The 23,001-nt window shown below is 61.3% G+C and overlaps 3 protein-coding genes across 6 annotated transcripts in view; 1 reads left to right on the top strand and 2 right to left on the bottom strand.

Moving 5' to 3' along the window:
- Positions 1 to 4,649, bottom strand: part of GNPTG (N-acetylglucosamine-1-phosphate transferase subunit gamma) — a 17,297-nt gene extending 12,648 nt beyond the window's left edge. The window contains exons 1-3 of the mRNA XM_082361082.1: positions 4,518 to 4,649; positions 4,332 to 4,389; positions 4,180 to 4,247 (exon numbers count right to left, since the gene is read on the bottom strand). Of these exons, the coding sequence (XP_082217208.1) occupies positions 4,180 to 4,247; positions 4,332 to 4,389; positions 4,518 to 4,569 (178 nt within the window). The 5' untranslated portion in view covers positions 4,570 to 4,649. The remainder of the gene's footprint in view (positions 1 to 4,179; positions 4,248 to 4,331; positions 4,390 to 4,517) is intronic.
- TSR3 (TSR3 ribosome maturation factor) lies at positions 4,650 to 7,260 on the top strand. 2 transcript variants are annotated; one of them, XM_082361084.1, is made up of 6 exons: positions 4,650 to 4,838; positions 4,939 to 5,158; positions 5,517 to 5,710; positions 6,195 to 6,371; positions 6,546 to 6,609; positions 7,074 to 7,260. In XM_082361084.1, exons 1-6 carry the CDS (start codon positions 4,727 to 4,729, stop codon positions 7,093 to 7,095), a joined length of 789 nt encoding a protein of 262 aa, XP_082217210.1. In that variant the 5' UTR covers positions 4,650 to 4,726; the 3' UTR covers positions 7,096 to 7,260. The 2 variants fall into 2 exon arrangements, with proteins under 2 accessions (XP_082217210.1, XP_082217209.1); XM_082361083.1 differs by having other exon boundaries at positions 4,651 to 4,838; positions 6,887 to 7,260.
- On the bottom strand, positions 7,044 to 23,001 carry BAIAP3 (BAI1 associated protein 3). 3 transcript variants are annotated; one of them, XM_082361065.1, is made up of 34 exons: positions 22,915 to 23,001; positions 16,957 to 17,097; positions 16,616 to 16,703; positions 16,383 to 16,463; positions 15,955 to 16,062; positions 15,371 to 15,430; positions 15,173 to 15,239; positions 14,869 to 15,064; positions 14,576 to 14,620; positions 14,370 to 14,447; positions 14,156 to 14,258; positions 13,737 to 13,844; positions 13,549 to 13,644; positions 13,314 to 13,417; positions 12,954 to 13,074; positions 12,344 to 12,468; positions 12,160 to 12,250; positions 11,962 to 12,018; positions 11,754 to 11,851; positions 11,599 to 11,650; positions 11,380 to 11,510; positions 11,105 to 11,228; positions 10,883 to 11,026; positions 10,698 to 10,790; positions 10,402 to 10,593; positions 10,254 to 10,322; positions 10,077 to 10,156; positions 9,900 to 10,008; positions 9,412 to 9,483; positions 9,187 to 9,267; positions 8,982 to 9,102; positions 8,766 to 8,889; positions 8,479 to 8,684; positions 7,044 to 8,375 (listed from the first exon to the last, which is right to left on the bottom strand). In XM_082361065.1, the coding sequence occupies exons 2-34, from the start codon at positions 17,085 to 17,087 to the stop codon at positions 8,272 to 8,274; spliced, it is 3,459 nt and encodes a 1,152-aa protein (XP_082217191.1). In that variant the 5' UTR covers positions 17,088 to 17,097; positions 22,915 to 23,001; the 3' UTR covers positions 7,044 to 8,271. The 3 variants fall into 3 exon arrangements, with proteins under 3 accessions (XP_082217191.1, XP_082217193.1, XP_082217192.1); XM_082361067.1 differs by lacking the exon at positions 22,915 to 23,001 and adding an exon at positions 21,189 to 21,323; XM_082361066.1 differs by lacking the exon at positions 22,915 to 23,001 and adding an exon at positions 20,958 to 21,158.

The raw sequence follows: 23,001 nt of genomic DNA, 5'->3' as shown, positions 1-23,001 counted from the left end.
GAATGTGTGAAACAAGTGACCCAGTTTCCTCAATAAATTGCAAGGAAATGGAGGGCATCTATAGATTCAAGGAAACTGAAGCACACGTGGGTGTGTGTCAAGCACACACAACACACAGACCTTCCATACTGACTCAGACAAACCAACCACCTATTAAAAATTATGAGATTGGGGCTTCCCCGGTGGCGCAGTGGTTGAGAATCCGCCTGCCAATGCAGGGGACATGGGTTCGATCCCTGGTCCGGGAAGATCCCACATGCCGCGGAGCAACTAAGCTCGTGTGCCACAACTACTGAGCCTGTGCTCTAGAGCCCGTGAGCCACAAATACTGAGCCCGCATGCCGCAACTACTGAAGCCCGCGCGCCTAGAGCCCGTGCTCCACAACGAGAGAAGACACTGCAATGAGAAGCCCGCGCACCGCAACGAAGAGTAGCCCCCGCTCGCCGCAACTAGAGAAAGCCCGCGCACAGCAACGAAGACCCAACACAGCCAAAATAAAAAAATTTTAAAAAGTTAAAAAAAGAAAATAGGGGCTTCCCTGGTGGCGCAGTGGTTGAGAGTCTGCCTGCTGATGCGGGGGACACGGGTTCGAGCCCTGGTCTGGGAGGATCCCACATGCCACGGAGCAACCGGGCCCGTGGGCCACAACTGCTGAGCCTGCGCATCTGGAGCCTGTGCTCCGCAACAAGAGAGGCCGCGAGAGTGAGAGGCCCGTGCACCGCGATGAAGAGTGGCCCCCACTCGCCACAACTAGAGAAAGCCTTCGCACAGAAACGAAGACCCAACACACCCAAAAATAAATTAATTAATAAATAAATTTAAAAAAAAAAGAAAAAGAAAATAAAGGGGAAAATAAAAACCCTGTAATACTGCATTTCAAGTTAAAACTTAAAATCACATCGGTTTCATCTATTCTTCCAGCACAAATACATCTATGTGTGTGCATGCTTTTTACCTTGAAATAATCATAGACTTATAACTGTAGTGCATCACTAAAACTAGGAAATTGACGTTGGCACTATACAACTGACTACAAACCGTACACGGATTTCAGTTTTTGTATGTGTTCAGCAATATGAAAAAGCCACTGATACATGCAACAACACAGATGAATCCCAAAAACATGATGCTGAGGAAGACTCCAGACGTGGGAGTGTATGCTGACTTCTTCAGCTGAAATCCAAGCACGAATGACACTATTCTAAAGCAATAGAAGCCAGAGAGTGATGGGGTGGGGGATTTAAAAGGGACACATAGGAATCGTCTGGGTGGTGGAAATGTTCTCAGTCTTGTTTGGGGGTGGTGATTACATGCATGTGCTCAATTTACAAACTTTATCAAACTGAACATGTCAATTTTACCTCAGTAAAAATAAGGTTTGAGGGACTTCCCTGGTGGCGCAGTGGTTAAGAATCCGCCTGCCAATGGAGGGGACACAGGTTCGATCCCTGGTCCGGGAAGATCCCACATGTCGCAGAGCAACTAAGCCCATGCGCCATAACTACCGAGCCTGCGCCTGCACTCTAGGGCCCACGAGCCACAACTACTGAAGCCCGCGCACCTAGAGCCCGTGCTCCGCAACAAGAGAAGCCACTACAGTGAGAAGCCCACACACCGCAACGAAGAGTAGCCCCCGCTTGCCGCAACTAGAGAAAGCCCACGCAGAGCAACGAAGACCCATCGTGGCCAAAAATAAATAAAATTTAAAAAAATAAAAAAATAGGGTTTGAATCTGAGCCAGAAAGGGATGGGTGGGGGGGATTTAAAAGGGACACGTAGGAATCTTCTGGGTGGTGGAAATGTTCTCAGTCTTGTTTGGGGGTGGTGATTACATTCATGTGCTCAATTTACAAACTTTATCAAACTGAACATGTCAATTATACCTCAATAAAAATAGGGTTTAAATCTGACCCAATAATGATATTCAAAAAGGAAAGAGAAAGAAAGGGGGGGAAAGGGAACACTTCTCTTTACCAGAGACCACCAGCAAACAATAAATGCAGAAGGCATGAGAGAAGCAGAGCTCTGCACTCCTCTACCCAATCAGACTGAACCGGGAGGCCACCGGGGGCAGCACGTCCACTCAGCACCAAAGGAGTGCTCACGGACAGCACGCTGAGGGCAGAGGGAGAAACCTGCCTCCCACCGCTAGACCCTGGCAGCACTCAGCCGCAGTCGACTGCGGCCCTCTGACACGATGCCTACCTACAAAGTATTTGTGCCCAAACTGCTTAACCTGACTGTAATCAAGCTTCCAGGCCATTTACAGAATATACTAGGGAAAGCAGAACAAGTTAATGACCTCATAAACCGGACAGATCTGGTCAAACATCCTGTAAGACAACTGGCCCGGCACATAACCCCTTGACTGATTCCTGTGTGGGGTGGGTCCTGGGACAGCTGTAGAAGGCATTCCTGAGACAACAGGAAAATGTGGATGTGAACTGGTTATATTATAGAATTTCTTCTAACTTGGGGAGTGGGAGATCCATACTGTAAATATTTAGGAATAAAGCGTCATGATGTCTGTAACTGACTTTCAAATGGTTCAGCAAAATGAAAGTTCACTTTTTTCAAAGTGAAAACGAGAAGAAGATAAAGCAAAATGTCAACTCTTGTACTGAGGGGGAGAGTATGCTGCTGTTCACAGCCACATTCCTCCATTTTTCTATTCAATATTTTCACAGTAAAAAGCTGGAATCGAGTTGTTTAGCGTGAAAGCTCACAGCTGTACCCTCTATCTCTGATCTCACCATACCCCTGCGGCCAATACCTCTGGCCCTGGAATCCTTGCTCAAGGCCTTTATTTGGCCACTCCTTTTGCTAGACCCCTCTTCCCCAGATATCCACATCCCTTACTCCTGTTCCCCTTCAACTTTTGAACAAAATTTCACTTCTCAGTCTTTTCCTGAATCCATTTAAAACGGCAATCCCCAAAACAACCCCCCCCAAACACTCACTCTTCTCTGCTTTCCATACCTACAGAGTGTTTTTCACCATCAAGCATTCTACATTTTACCTACTTTTTTGTTTATGGCCTACCTACCCCCCCATTACTGTCAACTACATGAGGACACTGTATGTTTTGTTCATTTCTACATCCCCAGCACAGACACACTCTGACATGTGGTAGTATTCAAGAAAAAAAGATCTTGGGACTTCCCTCGTGGTGCAGTGGTTAAGAATCTGCCTGCCAATGCAGGGGACACGGGTTCGAGCCCTTGTCCGGGAAGACCCCACATGCCGCGGAGCAACTAAGCCTGTGTGCCACAACTACTGAGCCCGCGTGCCACAACTACTGAAGCCCGCACTCCTAGAGCCTGTGCTCCGCAACAAGAGAAGCCACTGCAAAGAGAAGCCACTGCAATGAGAAGCCTGTGCACCGCAACTAACAGTAGACCCCAATCGCCACAACTAGAGAAAGTCCGTGCACAGCAACGAAGACCCAACGCAGCCAAAAAAATTCTTGGATTTTTGTTTGTTATATTTAATACTCATTTAACAACCCAGCAGTTCCACTTCTTAGATCCTGTCTCAGGAAACCACTCACAGAAGGGTAGAAGGAGGCAGTCCCTGGAGGGATGTTCTCCTCAGCAATGTTTCTAGTGACCAAAAACCATAAACAACACTTTGCTAGACAACAAAAGAATGCAGAGCCATCCTATGGAATACTAAACACCAAGTGAAAAGAGTGAAAACCCACATCCACTGTGAAGAAACACCGTGAGCGACAACAGCAAGTGAGCACACCTGTATAGTAGTACTGCTCAAAAAAAGGCAAACATCACAAAAAAAATTTAAACAAACACACACAAAACTACACGTTTTTTCTTGTAAAAGCATAAAAAACATTTGGAAAGACAAACACCGAACTGTAACAGAAATCACCTCTAGCGAAAAAAATTAAGGACTATATCCGGGATAACTATTCAACTTGGTACAATCACAGTCTGGAATGTTAGCGCGCACTTAAAAATAATTTTAGAATTATTGACAAACGACAACATGAGCCTCCAGGCCCTAACTTTCAAGGCCCCTCATCCGAGGCTTCCCTCCCTCCCTGGCCCCCCTGGAGCAGGCTCCCGAGAGCTGACGCGGCCCACCGGTCGGGAAGCCAGGCCAGCTCCCTGCTCCCTCCCAGGCCCCCAGCACGCCCGCGGCCAGGGCCCCGAACTCACCAGACACGGGTGAAGGATCTCTCCTGGGCTGGAGGCGACTGGTCTGGGGCAGGAACGGGTTGTTGAGCCTGAGAGAAGCGGCACAGTCAGGGGGAACCGGGCCCGGACCGCCGCGGGAACCCCCCGCCGCCGCTCCCCGCGAGGCCGCTCACCCGAACGTGTTGGGCTCTTCCACAACCTTCATCTTGGCGGCACCTGCGGGCGCGGGCCCTACGGGGAACAGGCAGTGAGGAGGCGGGCGTGCGGCGGGGGCGCGGGGACGGAGAGGAGGGGGCTCCGGGACGCAGGGGCCTGGGCATGGGTGGAGGGGCGCGGGCGTCGGCAACCCGGACACTAACCGCGCGTTGCGAGCCCGAGCAGCAGCACGAAACGCGCCAACCCTGCCACCATCGCGCTGCCGCCGCCGCCGTCGCCGCGCGTGGTCACGTGAGCGCACTTGTCACATGAACGCCGGAACCGGAAATGACGTCCGGCTCCTGCGCAGAGGCGCGTCTCGGCTGCCTGAGAAGTTGGGAGCGGGCGGGACTCTCGGTCCCTGCTCCCAGCCATGGGCCGCCGCAGGGCAGTGCGTGGGCCGGGGGCCGAAGGTGGCCGCACTCGGCGCCCCGCGGGCCGCTCTCTGGAGGTTTTCGCCGAGGAGGTGGGCGCCGCGCTGCGCGGTGAGTGGGGCGTGATCCGGAGCGGGGGCGGGGGTCGGAGGCCCAGGGTCGGGTCGCGGAGCCGCGGCTGAGGCCGGGTCCCCTTCTGTGCCCGGTGTAGCGTCCGTGGAGCCAGAGGCGGCCGAGGACGAGGGCGTCCCGGGCCCTGCACAGCTGCCCTGCGCTCTGGCCATGTGGGAGCTGGGCCACTGCGACCCCCGGCGCTGCACCGGCCGCAAGCTGGCGCGCCTGGGACTGGTGCGCTGCCTACGTCTGGGCCACAGGTTCGGCGGCCTCGTGCTCAGCCCCGTGGGCTCCCAGTACGTGTCCCCCGCAGACAGGTAGGCGGGAGAGGACAGGGTGTAGGAGTGGGGAGGGCGGGGTGCCTCCTGGGACTCTTTTCTTAATGAGTCCCCTACTCTGGCGCATCCTTCTTTAAAGCGCGCACTTGTTTGCACTGATCTATCTAGTTTGCCCCCATTACCTAGGGCAGAGTCCAGGATGCAGCAGGTTTCAGTAAACGTTTGTTGAGTGAATAAATGAGCTTTATCGAGGAACACCTCCCCCCCCAGCTGCCTCAAAAGCTTGGCCCATGAGAGTCCTTGGGGGTCACTGGGATGGGGAAATGATGCCCCTGAATCCCCAGTGGGGCCAGCACCAAGTTGACCCCAGAACCAAGCCCTACGCTGCTCCTGGCAGACAGTTGGTGGCACGGTCCGGGGTCGCCGTCATCGACTGCTCCTGGGCCAGACTGGATGAGACTCCGTTTGGGAAGATGCGAGGGAGCCACTTGCGGATCCTGCCCCACCTGGTGGCTGCCAACCCTGTGAACTATGGCCGGCCTTGCAGGCTCTCCTGCGTGGAGGCCTTCGCTGCTACCTTCTGCATCCTGGGTGAGTGTCGGGGCCTGGCAGCCTGGAGTCTGGCTGTGCTCCCAGCAGTGTGTTTTCTGCTGCAAGTCCCAGGAGGAGCATGACCATGTACGGGGAGGTGGCCAGGGTTTCATCCTAACTTCCACTTAAGTCCTCGCCATGCCGGGTTGAGGTGGAGGCAAAACACATCGCTGGCCTACAAGCACTCGTATTTGGCCCTCGTTGTCAGGGCACCACCGCCCTGAGAGTCCTTTGTTACCACAGCTCACCCCCAGAGACCTTATGGTCCACATGGAGGCCCAGGTGGGTGGCCCTGTGAGACTCCCTGTGGGGAGAGGGACTTAATGGGCTACTGAGGCAGAGGCTGGTGAGTGGGCATGGGCTGTCTGGACCGTGGGAAAGTGTCAGCGGGACTTTTAGTTCCTGGGACAGAAGGAACCAGCTCCAAGGGTAACAGGAGAGGGATTGTCCACATCCTTGGAATTCCTGTTTCCTGCACCAACAGGTTTTTCAGACCTTGCTGTCATTTTGCTACGGAAGTTCAAGTGGGGCAAGGGCTTCCTAGACCTGAACCGCCAGCTCCTGGACAAGTATGCAGCCTGCAGTGGCCCAGAGGAGGTGCTGCAGGCAGAGCAGGAGTTCCTGGCCCACACCAAGGAGCCTGAGGAAGAGGAGGAAATCGGTGAGGCCTGGCACAGACACAAGCCCCCTGGGTGGGAGCCAGCACCCTCCAGGCCTGCCACCTCCTTTGAGAAGCCTGGGGGTTGGGGGGAGCCTTCCTGCCACAGCTGTGGGATGTTTGGTTCTGCTCCAGGCTCACCTACAGGTCGCTTTCCTCTTTGATTCCTCGATTCAGATCCCTTTGATGTGGATTCAGGGCGAGAGTTTGCAAACCCCAACAGGCCCGTGTCTGGCCCCCGGTAGGTCCTTGGGCTTCCCAAGTTTCATGACAGCTCAGACCCAGGGCTCCCCTCCGCCTCTGGCCTCAGCCACTCCTGCTGCAGGGTGGGGTGGTGTCCTAAACAACACCAGGATGCCTTTCCGAGTGCGGAGAAGGGAAGGTGGATGTCCTGATGGAGAGACTTCAGTTTTGAGAGGACAGGGAATAGGAATCTGTCCTCAGCTTGGGGGCTTTGGTGAGTGAGTGGGGAGGGGTGTTACCTCAGACTGGCCAGTGAACGCACCCCTCCCTCCCAGGCTGCCCAGAGACAGGGCTGACAGTGACACCGAGGAGGAGTCTGAGGAACTTGGGCCTGACCCCGAGGATGGGGGAGGCAGCAGCAGCAGCCCTGAAGAGACGGAGGCCAGGGTCCCCACAGAGATTTGGAAAGGAATCAAGAAACGGCAGAGAGACTGAAAGTTGCAGACATGTGTATTTTACAAGGCGGAGTGACGAGGACATCTAGAGATGGCAGTGGAACTTGCGGGAACACACACAGGCCTGGTGGCCTCAGCCCCTGCAGCTGCCAGCAGGACTGGACTCTGTCTGGGTTTTCTCCCTGTGCTTCTAACCCGGCCTTGCTCTGGGTCCTGCCTCAGAGCCCTCCCAATGAAGCTGCAAGCCAAGGAGATCCCTGTGTGAGCCTCTGCTTCTCTGCGCTTGGCCTGTGGGTTTGGGGGGACCCTCAGCCTCTAGTGAGGCAGACCCTGCCTAGAAGAGTCTGGGGTGTGGGGATGGGGCTGCGGGGTAGGTCTTGTGTGGGCACCCATGCGTTCGTGAAAAGAAACGCCAGATAGCTGGCCAGTTGGCATGGAGCCCCTTACACTGACCACCCTTGAGTGACATCCTCAGCCAGAGACCCTGGGCCTGTCAGCTGGGTGGGGACTGGAGACCTGTGCAGCTCTCAGGCAAACCACCCTCCACATGCCTTCTGGGGTGGAGGGTCCCTGGAGAAGGATGGGGACACTGCACATGTTCACCCTCTCCCTCCAAAGCCTGGATTGTCCAGACTCAAAACGCAGACCTTCCTGCCTCTTCACCTAGTGAGGCCTTGCCCCAGCCCTGGAGAGACGAGGACAGAACCTCCTTTAGGACAGGGCTCTCCTGTGTAGCACTGGTGACATTTAGGAGTGAACCATTCTTTGTTGGGGGGGGGGGGGAGGGTTCATGGCAGGATGTCAAGCCTGGTCTCTACCCACTGGTGCCAATAGCACAGCCTTCACCCACTCCCCAAATGTGACTGACTACCAAAAATGTCTCCAGGCAGCACCTAATGTCCCCTGGGGGGCAAGGCTGCCCCACTGAGAGCCCTGCTTTTAAGACCAGCGCCCTCCTGCCCTGTGGCTCTGGAACCTGAGGCAAGGCCTGTTCTCTCTGCTCCAGGGTTTGGGGGGCAGCTGCTGGCCAGGCCTCGCCCAGTTGGCCATCCAGATCCAGTGGGGTGGGGTTTACTGGGCACAGGGGGTTCACAGCACACACCACAGAGACACGGCCAGGGCAAAAGGGAGCCCAGGGAGTCCAGCCACAGCAAACACACCATGAAGCAGGGGAAGGGGCACCACGATCCCGGCTGCACAAAGCTGACCACGGCGAGAGAACAACACGGGGACTTGGGGAGGGCCTGGCTGGCGGCCGCAGGGGCTCAGGGGTCCGCCTCCATGTACTTCTCCAGCTCCTTGAGTCTCTTGACAAACTCCTGCGCCTCCTTGTTGTTGCGGCCCTCCAGCATCCTAAGCGCCGATCTCACTGCGGGCGGGTGGAGAGGGGACGGGACGGGGCCGGGCCAGCGTCAGCCCCGGCTGGCCCCGCCCTCAACCCCGCCCCCGCCCCCGCCCCGCCCCTCACTCACCCTGGGCTCTGGGCCGGCGCAGGTGCAGGGTGACCGGCTGCCCGGCCCTCGCGCTCCCTCCCACCTGGGGCCTCGCGACGCCGCCAATGCTGCCCAGGCCCAGGGCTGCCTCCCCCGCGAAGTCGTTGGTGGACAGCCAATCGTGGTCCATGACGGTGAACAGCACGCAGGCGCCCCGGCGGCGGCAGGCCTCTGCGGGCACGGAGCTGGGGGCGGGGGAGGCGGGTGGTGGTCACCTGGAACCCTGCTCCCGGCTCCTGACGGGCAGGGCAGGGAGGGACACTCACAAGTAGAAGAGCTCGTCGTACACGGGGTGCAGCGTTCGGCTCTTGACCTGGGTCCTCTGACTGCGGACCAGAGGGAAAAGGTGCGGCGGGCCCAGCTCCACGATCACAAAGGGGTCGCTCAGGCCTAGGGACACGGCTGTGAGCGGACCACGCCGCCGTCCCCGCCGTCCCCGCCAGCCCCGCCTCGCCCCGCCCCGCCGCACCCCTCCCCCGCACCGTTGGCGTCCAGGGGGAGCAGGTCGGCGGCGTGCAGCACCTCCACCGCCAGCCGCTGTTCGGCTGCCTCGTAGTGGCAGCGGACACTCAGGCGCCCAAACCGGTTGTGCTCCAGGGATCTCTGCGGAAAGGCCAGGGGGCCGATGAGCCGGAGCCCGGGGACTCCCGGAGGCGGGGCCTCGTGCCCGCACCTGGGCCGCGCTACCTGCTTGAGCTTGTCCAAGTAGTACTGCTCGATGCACTCCCGGGTGGAGCACTGGTGCAGGCGCAGCTCCTCTTCCAGCCTCTGCAGGAAGGAGGAGGCCCCTGGTGATGCCGGCAGCTCCTCATGGCCCCATTTCACGTGTGGGGCGTGGATGAACTCAAACTTGGGTCTCTGGTGTCCGCCCCTCCCCCTTCCTCTGTCAGAGGCCCCAGGGCCAAACTTCACCTTGTAGCTTCCGTCCCTCAGGCTCTCCAGGGGTAAACCCTGGCCCTCAGCGTGGAAAAAATTGACCAGGGCCTGCGGCAGGGCAAGAAGGGAGAGATATCAGGGGCGAGGTGGGTGCTGGGGACCGAGAGTGGAGACAAATGGAGCCTTGAGCAGCACCCAGCTCGGGCTCTCGGGAGCCCAGGGCAGAGCCACTCACACCTGGGGCGCATCAGAAGCCCCCAGGAAGCTTGGGAAAATGTCAGTGCCTGAGGCCAGATAGCTGTCTTAACAGGTGGCCCAGGTGCTTCTGACACAGGTGGGCTGGGGGAAGGAGATGCTGCCCTGGTGGGTTCCCAGAGGAGGGGTGTCCAGGGAAGGCCTGGCGTCCCAGCAGGGTGCAGCAGGGCAGCTGGGAAGGGTCAGCAGGCTTGTCACCCTGGGCCTGGGGTTGGGGGGAGCCAGGAACTGGGAGCTGCAGCAGAAAGGGCTCTTCCACATGGCCCTACCTCCAGCGTGAAGTGGAAGCGCCCATAGAAGTCGGCAGACACGTCACGGTTTGCGCCCAGAGCCTGCAGAATAGCCTGTAGCAGCAGCTCCCAGAGGGCCTCCAGCACCCTGTAGGGACACTCGGCATCTGTGACTGGACACTGGGCCAGCCCTGCTCCACCTGCCTGGGACCATACCTGCTCAGGTTCTCCTTCACTAGTGAGGCGTTCAGCAGAGCCAGCTTCTCATCCAGGTACTTCAGGAGCGGGGCCATGGCCTGCAGGCAGGGTCCTCAGGCTGGGACTGAGCCTGGGCCCCCACCCCACACACACATTCCCCGCCATGCCCAAGCCCTCACCTGGCCGGGCACTCACCTCCTCGTTCTGGATGGAGTCAGGTGAGAGGCTGATGTGCTGCACGTACTTCCTGATGTCACCCACCATCTGCGGGAGGACGGCGTTCAGCACCAAGTTGGGGTGCAGGGAGGGGGCAGCCAGGTCCCGCCCCACCATCCCTGCCCACCTTGGAGGTCAGGTGTGCCGTCACGGTTCGGGCCTCCCGCTGCAGGTCCTCATCCAGGGCCTGCATGCAGCTGAGCAGGGGGCGCGGGAGCACACCCTCGAGCCCTGGAGCCCCCTCCGGCCACACCAGGCCACGCAGCGCCTGGTCAGCAGCCTTGCGCAGGAGCTCCACGTCGTTGAGGACCACGCAGAGCTGGGAAGGTGTGCCGGACATGTGTGGGTTGGCAGTCGGGTGGTGGCCCCACCGCACCTCCTCCTCCCCGCAACTGGACCCTCCCCGCCCGCCTGTCGGCTCACTGGCTCGCTCACTGCCTCGCCCGCTGCCCCAGGCTGAGTGTCCACCTTCTTCCGCAGCAGCTCTGTGTAGAAGAGGGCAGCTTCACACAGGTCCTGGGGTGGAAGATGGGGGCTCAGGAGCTGTGGGCCATGTCCCCTGGCCCTGTTGCCCCTCCAGACCCCGATCTCCTCTCGGGAGTCCCCACCTGGCTGAGCTGGGTGCCCAGCCCCTGGGCCTGGGCAGGGTCTGGCCATGCCAGGCGGGCCCACAGCTCCTGCATGTGGCTGAAGCAGAGGCTTGCAGTGGCTGCGGAGCTGCTGTGCTTGGAGGAGGAATCCATGGGCTCCAGCTAGGAAGCAGGAGGAAGCCTTGGTTGTGAGGGTGCCCCGGATGAGCCCAGCACCCTCAGGCCTGGATGCTCACTCACTGTGTCCACATCCACGGCTCCCTGAAGCCTCCACTTGGCTTGGTCCCGCAGCACCTGCAGCCAAAGCTTCACAGCGGGCAGGAACGGGGCATGGATGCCAGCCAGGGCAAGGGAGCGGCTGTCCCTGCAGCAGAAGGCCAGTCAGAGCTCGCCCCAACTCAGACACCTTGAGCCAACATGTCCGAGGTTCCTAGCCTAAGGAGGCCCGGGGGAGAGTCTCTTGCACAGAGCCCTCCAAGAGGAGACTGGAGGACAGGTGGGGGCAGGGCACCCACCGGCCTGGGATGCTGCTCCAGAAGCGCTGGATGTCTGCCAGGGTCAGGTAGAGCTCAAAAAGCCCTGAGGCCACCTCGAGGGTCATCTTAGGGCTCAGCTCCTCCGTCAGCACCCACGCCTCTTCTGCCACCTGCCCAGGAGGGTGGAGTCAGACTGCCAACAACAGGAAACCCAGGCCCCTTCCCAGCCAGGGGGCTCTCCCCAGGCCGCCTCCTCACCAGACGCTCCAGCTGCCGAAAGGTGAGGGTGAAGAAGTCGACCTTGATGATGCTGCAAAGGACACACCTCAGACATCTGCTCTCCCTGCTCCCCAGCCCAGCAGCAGCACTTGAGGGGCTGGGTGCAGGGGCAGCAGGGAGAGCGCTGGCCCCACCTGTGGAAGAGGCTGGCGTAGATGCCATAGCAGGACTGCAGGTCCTCGTAGACAGCGTCAGCCAGCTTGACCAGCCCTGCAAGGCGCTGTGGCCCCGGCTGCAAGGAAGCCCAGCACACTGACCTTCTGGCCTGCACCCACATGCTGCCCCCCTCCCCTTCCCTGAGCCACACCTGCTTCCCCTGACCCATGCCCCCCTGAGTCACACCTGCTCACGAGGACTCTGGGAGTTCAGGAGCTTGTCGAACCATTCACGGTTGCCTCTCTGCAAGGGAAGCCACCGAGGCAGAATGGTGGGTGGGAGGGAAGAAGGACAACAAAGTGTGTGTGGTACAGCAGGTCCAGGCAGGGGCAGGGGCACGGGCAGGGCCGGAGCAGTTAGCCCAGACCAAGCTACCAGACACACCTTCAGGGCAGCAGCAATGTCCATGTTTAGCTCCGTCTCGAAGGGGCAGATCTCAAAGGAAGGCTGGAAGAGCTGCAGCTTGCCAAGACACCTGGGCGACCCGTCACCCGCTGACTGGGGGTGCCCCACCCAGTCCCCTACCCCTACCCACACCCCCACCCCTCGTGCCAGCGGCTGCACCCACTTCAACAGCAGCTCCAGGCGGTAGACGGCTGTGCTGTTGGTGGCAGGGAAGTAGTCTCGGAGCTGGCGCAGCAGCCGAAGCCCAAACTCAGAGAAGGCGGAGAAGCTGTCTGCCAGTCCCTCCTCCTGGGGGACAGGGCCCTTAAGAACTGACTCCTGAGTGCCCGCTCCACGGCAGAACCAGCCAGTCTACAAGGTTCTGCCCTGAGGAGCACCCTCCCTACCACCACCTCCAACCCCACTGGCCTTGCAGTGATGACCTCTCCAGCCCCTGCCTCCGCAGCTCCCCCTGGAGGCACAGACGCCCTCAGGGTCTTTGCACTACCAGCTGTGCCTCCTGCGAGCTGGCCCACTCCCTCTGTTGCTCGCGGGGCTGAAGCGGCACGGCCTCCCTCCCTCGGGACTCCATCAAGGTATCGCACACCCGATCCTGGGACCGCACAGCACGTGCTCTCTCCCAGGTCCCGCAATTTGTCCGTTTGTTTTTAACCACCTACCGCACCCGCAGGCTGTGCACCCCACCAGGGCAGGACTCTGGCCGTCCCTGCCTGCCCCAGCCTGAGCAACTCCACAGCACACCCCCCAGGAACAGCATTTTCAGCCGAGCCCACCTGCTCCTGGGGCAGCGAGGCTGCCTCCTCCCAGTGTGCCTGCATATCTTCCAGCAGCCCCAGCAGGTAGCCGTAGTCCAGGGTGCGAGTCTGATGGTGGCGGCTGCTGACCTGCCAGTGCCTGCGGGGCCCCAGCCCAGGGTCAGGGCAGCGGCCTGGGGGCCGGGACCGGGAGGAAACCGGCGCCCCTCCAACTCACAGCACAGCCCCTTTCCGGGCCCCGCCCCCCCAGTGCCCCTCCCCTCGCGACACGGCCCCGCCCATGTACTTGCAGTTTCGCCCGCCGAGGCTCTGCCCCTCCCGCCGCCCTTCCGCCGCGTCGGGGCCCTGCCCTCTTGCGGCGCGGCCTCGCCCACTCACAGCACAGCCAGCTGCAGCGCCGACAGGTTGCTCTGCGCGCCGTGCAGGCAGAGCACGGTGGCCGCAGGCCCGCTGAGCTCACCGCGCCAGCTGCTCGAGTTGGGCTGGGGGACGGGCCGGGCGTGGGTGGAGGCGGGAGACCCCCATCCCCTCTCGGCCCCCAGGTCCCCGGCCTCCCCCTCTCGCCCTCCCCACGCCGCGCCTGGCTGCCCCGGGGGCCCGAGGGCGGCGCTACCTCCTCGGCTCGGTGCTCGAACTGCAGCAGACGGCTGAGCAGCAGCAGGTAGGACAGGAAGCCCGAGCGCCCGCGCTGGCTCATGCTCGTGTCCCTCTGGAACGCAGGGCCCGCCGGTCACCAGCCCTGCCCAAGCCCATGGGCTGGGGCGCAGGGCCGCAGGGCGGGGGTCCCCCTTGGCTTCCCACCTGTGTGGTGATCAGCTTGAGGACCAGCTGGCAGTCCCCCTGCACGCGGGAGGCGCTGGAGCGCGGTTCCAGTTTGAACCAGCGGTCCTCACCAGCCACGGGCACCTCCTGGGGAAAGGGGGTTCAGATTGGCGATTCTGCCTCCCTCTTCCTCCCGCACAGACTGTCTGCAGGACCGTGGGGAGAAAACAGGCCTCCGCTTCCCACTGAACATGGGTAACCAGCACAGGGAGCGCTTAGGGGTGCCTGGACCCCTGGAGGCTCTCCCTCCCCCACTCCTCCCAGCATGGTGCCCCCGCAGCCCCAGAAAGATGGGAGACTGTTGGGGGAATCACAGGACATAGCCAGCAGCAGTATCGCAGGAAGGCGGGGCACCCATGAGCAGGTGTTCCATGAGTGACGCCCTGACACCCACTCACCCGGATGGGTATGTTGAGGCACCCCAGGAAGTCATCGGTGTGGTCCTCCGTGGGCCCTGCTGTCCCATTTGCGCGGGCAGACTTGACAATCTGTTTGAAATACCTGGGAGCAGTAGGGTGAGCGTCACACCTGTGGTCCCTGAGGAGCCACCACCTTCTGGCCCCCGTGGCCGAGCTGTGAGTGTCAGGGGCACAAGGGTCCCACCTGCCATACCTGCTCATGCCCTTTAGGCCAATGACTTCATTCAGCTTCCTGCACGCTTCCACCAGGGACACGTCATCATCATGATCCCTAAGGGTGGGGCGAGGTGGGGGTACCTGGCTGGTCTGGAGCCCAGCCTGGCCCTGACTGCCCCCTCCCGCTCTCCCCAGACCAGAGGCGCCCACATCCCCTGCCCTGCAGGGCACAGGGGCCTATACCAGATGTCCAGGTGCAGCTGGTCGGTGCTGACATCCTCAATCTCACTATAAGGAGAACAGAGAGATACCCTTTAGGGTCCAGGTGATCCTCTGCCCGGAGCTGGGGCAGGGACCATTTCTGAGCCTCAGTCTCCTCGTCTGGAAAATGGGCATAGGACCAGCCCCTCAGTTCCCTGGGGCAGGCACTGAGACCACATACAGGCACAGCTGCCACATGCAACCCCAGGATCAGCCTGGCACTGCAGCAGACCCTGCCCAACCACCCTGCCACCCAGCTGGACGAGGGGCCTTACAAGAGGAAGTGCTCCTTCCACACGGGGTTCAGGGTGCTGCTCTTGACCTCGGTGACCTGGATGCACTTGGCCGGCAGTGGGCCACCACGCTTGCTGCCCTTGCGGAAGCTGAAGCGCTGCTCCTTATGTGGGCCCGGCTCCCTCAGGGTGCCTGAGGCCGGCAGGATGCCCAGCATGCAGTACGGGTCACTGAAACCTGGGACACGGCAGGTGCCTCAGCCCCTGACCCCTGACCCCAGGCCCCCCCGTGACCCCCACACCTGAGCTAGCCAACGTCCCGGCTGAGCTAGCCAACCCCACTCACCGTTGGGGTCTTTGGCCAGCAGGTTCTTGGCACGCATGACGGAGACTTTCAGGGCATATGTGGGAGCCTGTGGGTGGGTGGGGGTGTGAGGGCCTCTCGGGGCTCAGCATGGACCCAGCCCTGTGCCCCCTCCACCCCAAGCCCCTGCACACGAGCACTGCGCTGGTCAGCGTCTGCCCAGGTGGGCGGCAGCCTCACCTTGGCCTTCTTCACACGCTCCATGGCCTCAGCATGTTCCTCGGGGCTGGTGCCGAACACCTGCACAGGGCGGACAGGTGTGAGGGCCCAGGTACCGCTGAAGCAGGGCTGACTATCGTCCTGGGGGCCTCACGGGGTTGGGGGAGCACACACAGGTGAAGAATAAAGGTGTCTGTCCATCTGTTGGTTTGTCCTTTCTACTTTTTTCTGTGTGTCTGTCTGTCCATCCTTCTTTGTATGTCCTGTATCTGTCTGTCTACCTGTCACTTCGTGTGTTCTTTATATCTGTCTCTGTGTTTATCTGTCTGTCTTTGTGTTCTTCTGTTTGAATGTGTCTGTGGGTCTGTCCATCACTCCATCTTTCTGGGTATGCCTGTCAGCCTATTTGTGTCTGCCTGTGCGTGTGTGTGTGTGTGTGTGTGTGTGTGTGTGTGTGTGTGTGTGTGTGTCTTGTGTACATGGGGCAAATCTGTGTGTGTTGTTCAGGTGATAGTGACATAAGCAGGTGGGGGAAAGTGTCTCAGTCCTCCCCAGAGATGGGGAGGGGCCAGGCCAGGACGGTGGGTGGGGCCAATGGGGTTCACCTGCTGCAGGTAGCTCAGTAGGACCTCCTGGTCATCCACCTGGTCGGGGCCCATGGTCCCTGCCCGGTAAAGGACTGTGTACAAGGCTTCCTCATAAAGCATCTCCACCTGCAGGTGGGGAGGGGAGCACATGCTGAGTCCCGGCCACCCTGTCCCTGTCTCTCCTCAGCCCCGGGCTCTGGCCACAGGGGATCTCAGGCTCCTTGAGTCCACCCTGTGTGCCCAGCCCCCAGCAGCTCCTCCCACTGGCAGAGCCAAACCCTGCCTCTGTGCCTTTGCACCTAGCAGGCCCTCCACTGGGGGTCCCTCCTCACCCCTGACCTCTGCTCGCTTCCATGGGAAGGCCTGGCCCACCCACCCCAGACCCTAAGTCTGGCACACAGAGGTACTTACAGCCCCTCCTGGGGCCAGGACCCCTTCCCCCTTACCTCCTCTTGGGTCAGGGCTCTAAGGCCACGGCTGGGGTCCACGGGCTCTGTGGGGGCTGGGGAGCTACTGCGCAGGAGGACCTGTGAAGGGCACCGGGTGAGGGCCTCTGTGGCTCCCAGGGCCAGTGGGGTGGGGAATGCTCCAGGGAGGGAGGGAGTGGAGGGCGGAGGGGCAGGTGGGGAGGCCTGGCCCAGCGCCCCATGCCAGGCAGCAGTGCCCGTGCTATCCGCACCTCGGGGCACGGCAGGCCCTGTCTGCCTTCCCCCTTCTTCAGGATGAGGCGCATCTGGGCGAAGAACTCCACACCATCTCCGGGTTTCCTGCCAAGAAAGCCCAGACTCGGGGTCAGCAGACCCTCCCCGAAGCTACAGCTCACGGCACGTGCCGGCCCACACGACTCAAGGGTCTCTGCACGTCTGGGGGCGAGGTATGATGCCCTCCATGGCCTTGGGTTCAGAGCCTCCTGGGCTCCCCCCAGGGGCCATGCTGGGCAGCTGGTGTGTGAGGTCAGTGAAGGAAGGGGGGCCAGATCAGGTGACCATGACCGTGCGGAGCGGGCTGTGGGGCACCCACCAGGCCCCAGCCGCGGGCTCCTGAACTTCGGTGCTGCTGCTCGCCGGCTCCTCCTCAGTCCTCCGGCGGAAGGACGGGCACACCTGTACCTGCCTGAGCACGCTGCTCTTGATCTCCAGCAAGGTGGACATGGTGGGTGGCCTGCGGGCAGAGAGCACAGCCACGGCCTCCGGTCGGGCCACTTGTTCATTCACTGGCGTGGCCATACTGTCCCCAATGATCAAATCAGATGCCACCCTGAGCAATGACTGAGGTGTCCCCGTTACTCAGAGGTGCCCACTGCTGGGGTCATGGGCTTCAGCCCCTCCCAGGGCTGCAGACTTGCTCAGTCCAAGCCCTATCCCTTCCACAGGTTCTGGCCACCCAGACCAGAATGACTAGTACTGAGCTGGCTTCAGGGGATGCCCGGAGCCCATTCCTCACTCGACACAGAGGATCCCTCTCCGTCCCAGCGTGGTACCTGGGCTGCTCCAGTCAGGATGCTACGTGGCGGCTCAGCTGCCATGGCAACATGGGCAATTGGAGCCGGACAGGAGAGTGAGCGGGGGCTGTGGCCCCACAACCCACACTTGCCAGAAGAGGAGTAGGCCCTGCTCTGGGGACACCTTCCTGTACAGGTGGCTAGGCCCTGGGATGCCCCTGAGGGGCAAGCAGCTCTCACTGCCAACTCCAGTTCCCCCGGCCTGACCAGCCTTTTCTGTTACACCCACACACGTCCTCCAGGGGTCTCAGTGTCCCCTGCAGACCCCGCTGGGAAGGGCAAGATGATAGCTAAGCCACCAAGGGCCCCTGAGCCTGCCTCTTCCACCCCATGGCCCGGCCCAGGCACCCACCTCTCCCCTGGGTCAGGCAACAACCTCCAGACCTGGGCCCCCTGGATCCCCAGGGTGGTCTTCTGTTTCCCCGTTGAAAACCATCAGGGCAGAGTGAAGACCCTTTCCTGGGCCACCTCTGCCACTCAGTGCCACCCCTCGGGCTCCCTGCCCCAGGCTTGCCGGCCTCTTGTGCAGGACACACCGTGCTCCCCTTGGCCCACCTGGGGGCCTTCGCACTGTCTGGGTCCCCTCATTGTCCACTCTTGAGCCCCCCCACCGCCCCCGCAGGGCCAGGCACATCAGCCTGAGCCTGCCATTTTCATTTGACAAAATAGGAAATGGGGACCCAGCCAGATCCAACTCTACTTGCCCCGATCTCATGGGCACTTAGCAGTGGGAGAGCCAGGTGAGACCCGCCCCTGCCCTGTGCGCCCGCTGCTCAGGGGCTGGGCCTGTGCTTGTGCAAGTCTCCGTTTACCAGCGCTGCCCCTTCCTGGACGCTTATGCTCTGCTGGGAGAGCCGGGGCCAGGCACGCCTGCCACCTTGTGGGTCCTAAACAGACTTTTTGAGCAAACCAGGTCTGTCTCTGGGTGGGCCCGGGCTGCCATCCCTGGTCTGCGACCCCCACCAGCTCTCAGCTCCTCGTCCTGCTCCCTGATCCTCTAACCCCGGACCTGTGGGGCCCAGGGGACACTGGGCTCAGAGGGTGTCATCTGGCCAGACATGAGAGCTGGGGACAGGGAAGGCAGGTGGCTCCCCCCACCATACCTGTCAGCACCTGCCCCGGGGGGCCTCTACCCAAGATGGGGGCTCCGCAGCCTCTGCATGCACTTCCCGAAGCTGTCACCCTACAGCCAGCAGTGAGGTCCCAAGGGGGCTGGGCGTCACGGGCCCCCTTTTCCTCTCTAGCTGAGTGGAAGAGGCTGCTCCCCCCACAGCCCCCCAAAGCCAGGGAGCAGCCACTGCTTTAGCTGTTGCCAGGGCAACCGCCAGCTGCGTCTGCATGTGACAGGGGCTCCGGGGCTCACATTCCCAGAGATGAAGATGACGCAGGAGCCAAGTGGCCTGAGCTGCAGGGTGGGGGGCTTTCTCTGTGAGAACGAAATGTTCAAGGCAAGGCAGGCCACCTCCCCTGATAATCCTCAGACCAGCCCTGGAGAGGGGGTGCCACTCTGCTCCCCCACCTAGACGAGGAAACTGAGGCCCCGGGGTTAGGAACCCACCCAAGGCCACAGAGCCAGCAGGAGGCCCAGGATGGAGTCGAGGTCTCCCCAGCTCTGGTGTCCGAGCGCTAAGCTCTTGGCTCGGCTTGAGTCTCGGGGTCCATCCAGATGGGCTGGCCTTCCCCTGTGCTGCGCGGCCCCTCCCTGCTCCCTTCCTCAGCCCATTGCCAGGACGGGGCAATAGTGGCGTCTGGGTGTAGGGGTCCAGGAGAGATGGCTCATCCTGAGAGCCCAGAAATTCCCTTTGTTCTCCTGGAAACCCTGGGCCGCCTGAGCAGTGATGACCTCACTGCACCCAACAGCCTGGGAGCCAGCCAGCACCTCCCCCAGAGCTGCCTTTGACAGTGGGCATGTGGCCGACCCTCAGGAAGCAGTCACTGGCTGCAGGGGCCCTCAGTCTGTACAGGGCAGAGTGAGCTGGGTACAGGGCTGCAGGGGACCCCCCATCTGTCTGACGGGCCCCATGGAATTCCTTCCTGAGTTCTCCATTTCTCGGTCCCAGGTCTGGCCGGCAGCTCAGAGCAGGACATGCCTGCACCCCTGCGCATGCCTGGCCACCAGTTCCCATTTATCCAACGAACAAAGTGACGCGGGCCAAGGAGCTGAACGCCACACAGGCACTGGGCCCAGCTGAAAGTGACAGGCCCGCCATGTTCCCGGGCTGTGCCCAAGGCCCAGGGTTGAATGGGAAATGATAATTTGCAAAGTGGATGTCACTGTCCCATTTCACATCCCAGAGCTGGGGTGAGCTGCCCTGAGCCAGGCCTCGAGCCCAGGGCTCAAAGCCAAGCTGTCTCCTGCTAGCCCACTGGGGAGCCGGGGTGGCACTGAAGCAGGTAGGTCTGGGGCAGCTGAGCTGAACTGGAGGGCCAGCTCTCTCTCTAGTCAGAGTTCCCAGTGGCCAACCGGCCACCCTTGGAGTGAATAAACACCTTCAGGGCGCTGGGGCCTTCTTACTGAAATCAGTCCCTGGAGACTTAGGGGTCGGGGGTCCACTGATGCCGCCGTGGGCATGTATAAGGAGGGGGTGGCAGGATGTCTGGCCCCACCAGCTAGCTGTCCCTGCTGCCCTCTTGGTCTTCTCTTCCCAGCCCAGCCCCTACCTGACCCCCCTCACTCTTCCTATAGGATTTCCGGCTCCCACCTCTCCGTGTCCTCATTGACTCTGCACACAGTGCTCCCCTGCACACAGCACGGCTGCAGTGCCCCACTGCAAGTCACCTGGCGTGCCCATTACAAATATTAGGGTCTCATCCCCACTTAATCCCCAGGGATGGACCTGGGAATCTGTATTGTAACCAACTCTGTAGGTGGACCTAGAGCTCTGAAGCCTGAGACCAGCTGTAAAAGGCTAGCTAGATGCTTCTAGAATGAACGCATTTAAAATGAAATCCTCCGAGGTTCCCTCCCTCCCACTTGGCCAGGCCGGCCCCCTCTTACCTGTCTTCCCTCACCTGTTCACGCGGCGTTCCTCCCTCCCACTTCTCTCAGTGACCTCCCCTCTCGCCCCTTCCTCCCGTCCCCCCTCTTCCCGAAGCTCCCTGTGAGAACCTCGGGCCCCCCAGTTCTGTCGGGGTGTTTCTCTCATTGGTGGGCGCTCGGTTCGGGGGCAGTTTGGAAACCTGGTGAGGGTGTATTTTTTTTGGACCCACCCAGACGTCTGGAGGGATTTGGGGAAAGCAAGGGGTCCTGCCAGGATCGGCAGGAGGGGGACGGAACTGGGCTCTAGGGGCGTCTTCCTCCCTGGAGGGTTGGCTGGGAAACCCCGCAGAGCGTCTCGGAGCGGGGTTGGGGGGGTGGTTCTCGGCCCCGGCCCACCTGCGGCTTCCCCCGGGGATGGCGCGCCGGGTAGGAGCGGGGTCACCCTGCGCACCCCGGGAGCCGGCGGCGGACGGTGGTCCTGGAGTCCCGCGCCCCCCGCGGCAGGGAGGTTTGGTCCCCCCGCCCCTGCGCAGTGCGCACCCCGCTCCCGCCGGGTCCTGCTTCCGCGCTCCAAGGGCCGCAAGAGCGAGGGTCGCTCCTCCAAGCGCACGCCGGCCTCCGTCTCCCCGGGGCAGACGGCGCGTCTTCTCCACCTCCCGGGGCCCGGGGTGGCGGCGAGCGCGGCGCGGGAGCTGGACCGGCGGCTCTCCTGTACGTCGGCTGGGCGCCGGGCCGAGCTTCGACGGCCGGGCGGGAGCCCGCGGCACTCACCGTGGGCCGGGCGGCTGAGGAGTGGGGACAGTGCTCCTGCGGGTGCCGCGCTCGGCACCGGTTCCGCAGCTTTGGCTGCGCAACCGCTCGCAGCTCCCCGAGCAGACAACACAGCGCGGGCGCAGCGGCTGCAGGGGCCGGGGGCGGGGCCGGGCCTGCTCGCCCCGCCCCGCCCCGCCCCGCCCCGCCCCGCCGCCCCGGGCCCGCTTCCGCCCCGCCCCCGCCTCCCTTGAGTCCCACCACCGCGACCCCGCCGCAAGGGGCGCCGGGCGAGGATCCCTGCGACCCCCGTGCTCTGCCGGACACCCCCTCCCCCAAGGGGCGGTGTTCGGGGCTGTCAGTCAACCCACAGGTGGGTGCAGTGCGGGAGCAGGATCTGCTCTGCGTCAGGACCCCCTCCTGGGGGCCCCAGGGAAGCCAGAGTCGCCGAAACGGAACAAGATATGCCCGGGTCCGCAGCGCAGACTTTTCTGGAAAGCCTGCGCAGTCATCTGCGAAGTCGCCCTACCAGCCCAGCGCTGTCCCCAACACAAACATGGAGCGGACCTTGGTCTGGGGCCTAATCGCTCTTCTTCTCAGAAGGGACAGTCCGCACCCGGGGCAAGGGGGTGCTGCAGGCACCAACCCGGGATGCCCACAACAATCCTGATCACCTGTTGGGATGATCGACCCCATGGCCCTTGCTGGGTTGCCCCTCCGGCTGGAACTGCCATCATAGGCTGGACCCCCTCTAGCGCCGTTCCCAGCCCATCCTCAGTGCCCCTCCACCGCACCGTGGTCACCTGGAGAGCTTGTAAAAACAGATTGCTCGGCCCACCCCGGACCTGCTGATTCCCAAAGTCTGGGCTGGGGCCCCATCACCTGAGGCTCCTCCCACCACACTTGGAGAACCCTGGGGGCTGCTCAGAGGTTCTGAACTTGTCAGAGATGCACAGGGTCCCTGTATGCCAGCCCTGCCTTTGGCGGATCCTGCTGGACCCTCAGAGAACCTTGTACTTGGGGATCAAGACTGTGGTTTGGGGCTTCCCTGGTGGCGCAGTGGTTGAGAGTCTGCCTGCCAGTGCAGGGGACACGGGTTCGAGCCCTGGTCTGGGAAGATCCCACATGCCGCGGAGCGGCTAGGCCCGTGAGCCACAATTGCTGAGCCTGCGCGTCTGGAGCCTGTGCTCCGCAGCAAGAGAGGCTGCGATGGTGGGAGGCCTGCGCACCGCGATGAAGAGTGGCCCCCACTTGCCGCAACTGGAGAAAGCCCTCACACAGAAACGAAGACCCAACACAGCCATAAATAAATAAATAAATAAATAAACCGAAAAGTTAAAAAAAATAAATAAATAAAAAAAGACTGTGGTTTGGAGAAGTTTTCACCCCAAAGACCTCGTCTCTAATGGAGGGACTCCAGGCCAGATGGGGAACAGACAAACCTGGAACCCACTTCAGCTCAGACCCAGGGGCAAAAGACAGTTGGCTCTGGGGAGGCCAGGGGTCAGTTGAACTTAGGAGAGGGCCAGAGTCTGGAGGAGCAGAGTTCCAGAACAGAGCTGCATGCTGAGAGGCAGCCCACCTGTGCTTTCTTCATTCCCCAGTCCAGAGGAGACCAGGCGCTTCCCCTCGCCCCAGGATGGGGCTGCCACCTGTCTCAATTTCTAGACCCAGACTCACAGCCATGCCATGCGTGCCTGTCTGTTCAGGATGAGACACAGAACCACCTGGTTCGGGGAAGACAGACCTGCAGGGTGGGAGACGGCACTGAAGGGTGGGTTCTCCTTCTGGAAGTTCTGGCCCCAGGCCCTGCTTCCATCCTGACCCAGCACAG

The sequence above is a fragment of the Balaenoptera borealis genome (genome assembly GCF_965194805.1).
Source record: "Balaenoptera borealis genome assembly, chromosome: 16".
Taxonomy (NCBI): domain Eukaryota; kingdom Metazoa; phylum Chordata; class Mammalia; order Artiodactyla; family Balaenopteridae; genus Balaenoptera; species Balaenoptera borealis.
Note: the sequence above shows the minus strand (reverse complement) of the source record. Positions and strands in the feature narration are given on the sequence as shown.

Excerpts from the sequence above, each read along its gene's own strand:
- TSR3 (XM_082361083.1), top strand. The coding sequence starts at position 4,727 with ATGGGCCGCCGCAGGGCAGTGCGTGGGCCGGGGGCCGAAGGTGGCCGC. Across the intron at positions 5,711-6,194 it reads TGCTACCTTCTGCATCCTGG|GTTTTTCAGACCTTGCTGTC; the intron begins GTGAGTGTCGGG and ends CTGCACCAACAG. Across the intron at positions 6,372-6,545 it reads TGAGGAAGAGGAGGAAATCG|ATCCCTTTGATGTGGATTCA; the intron begins GTGAGGCCTGGC and ends TCCTCGATTCAG.
- BAIAP3 (XM_082361065.1), bottom strand. The coding sequence starts at position 17,087 with ATGTCCACCTTGCTGGAGATCAAGAGCAGCGTGCTCAGGCAGGTACAG. Across the intron at positions 12,469-12,953 it reads CCTCGCTGCCCCAGGAGCAG|GAGGAGGGACTGGCAGACAG; the intron begins GTGGGCTCGGCT and ends CCTGTCCCCCAG. Across the intron at positions 11,651-11,753 it reads TACGCCAGCCTCTTCCACAG|CATCATCAAGGTCGACTTCT; the intron begins GTGGGGCCAGCG and ends TGTCCTTTGCAG.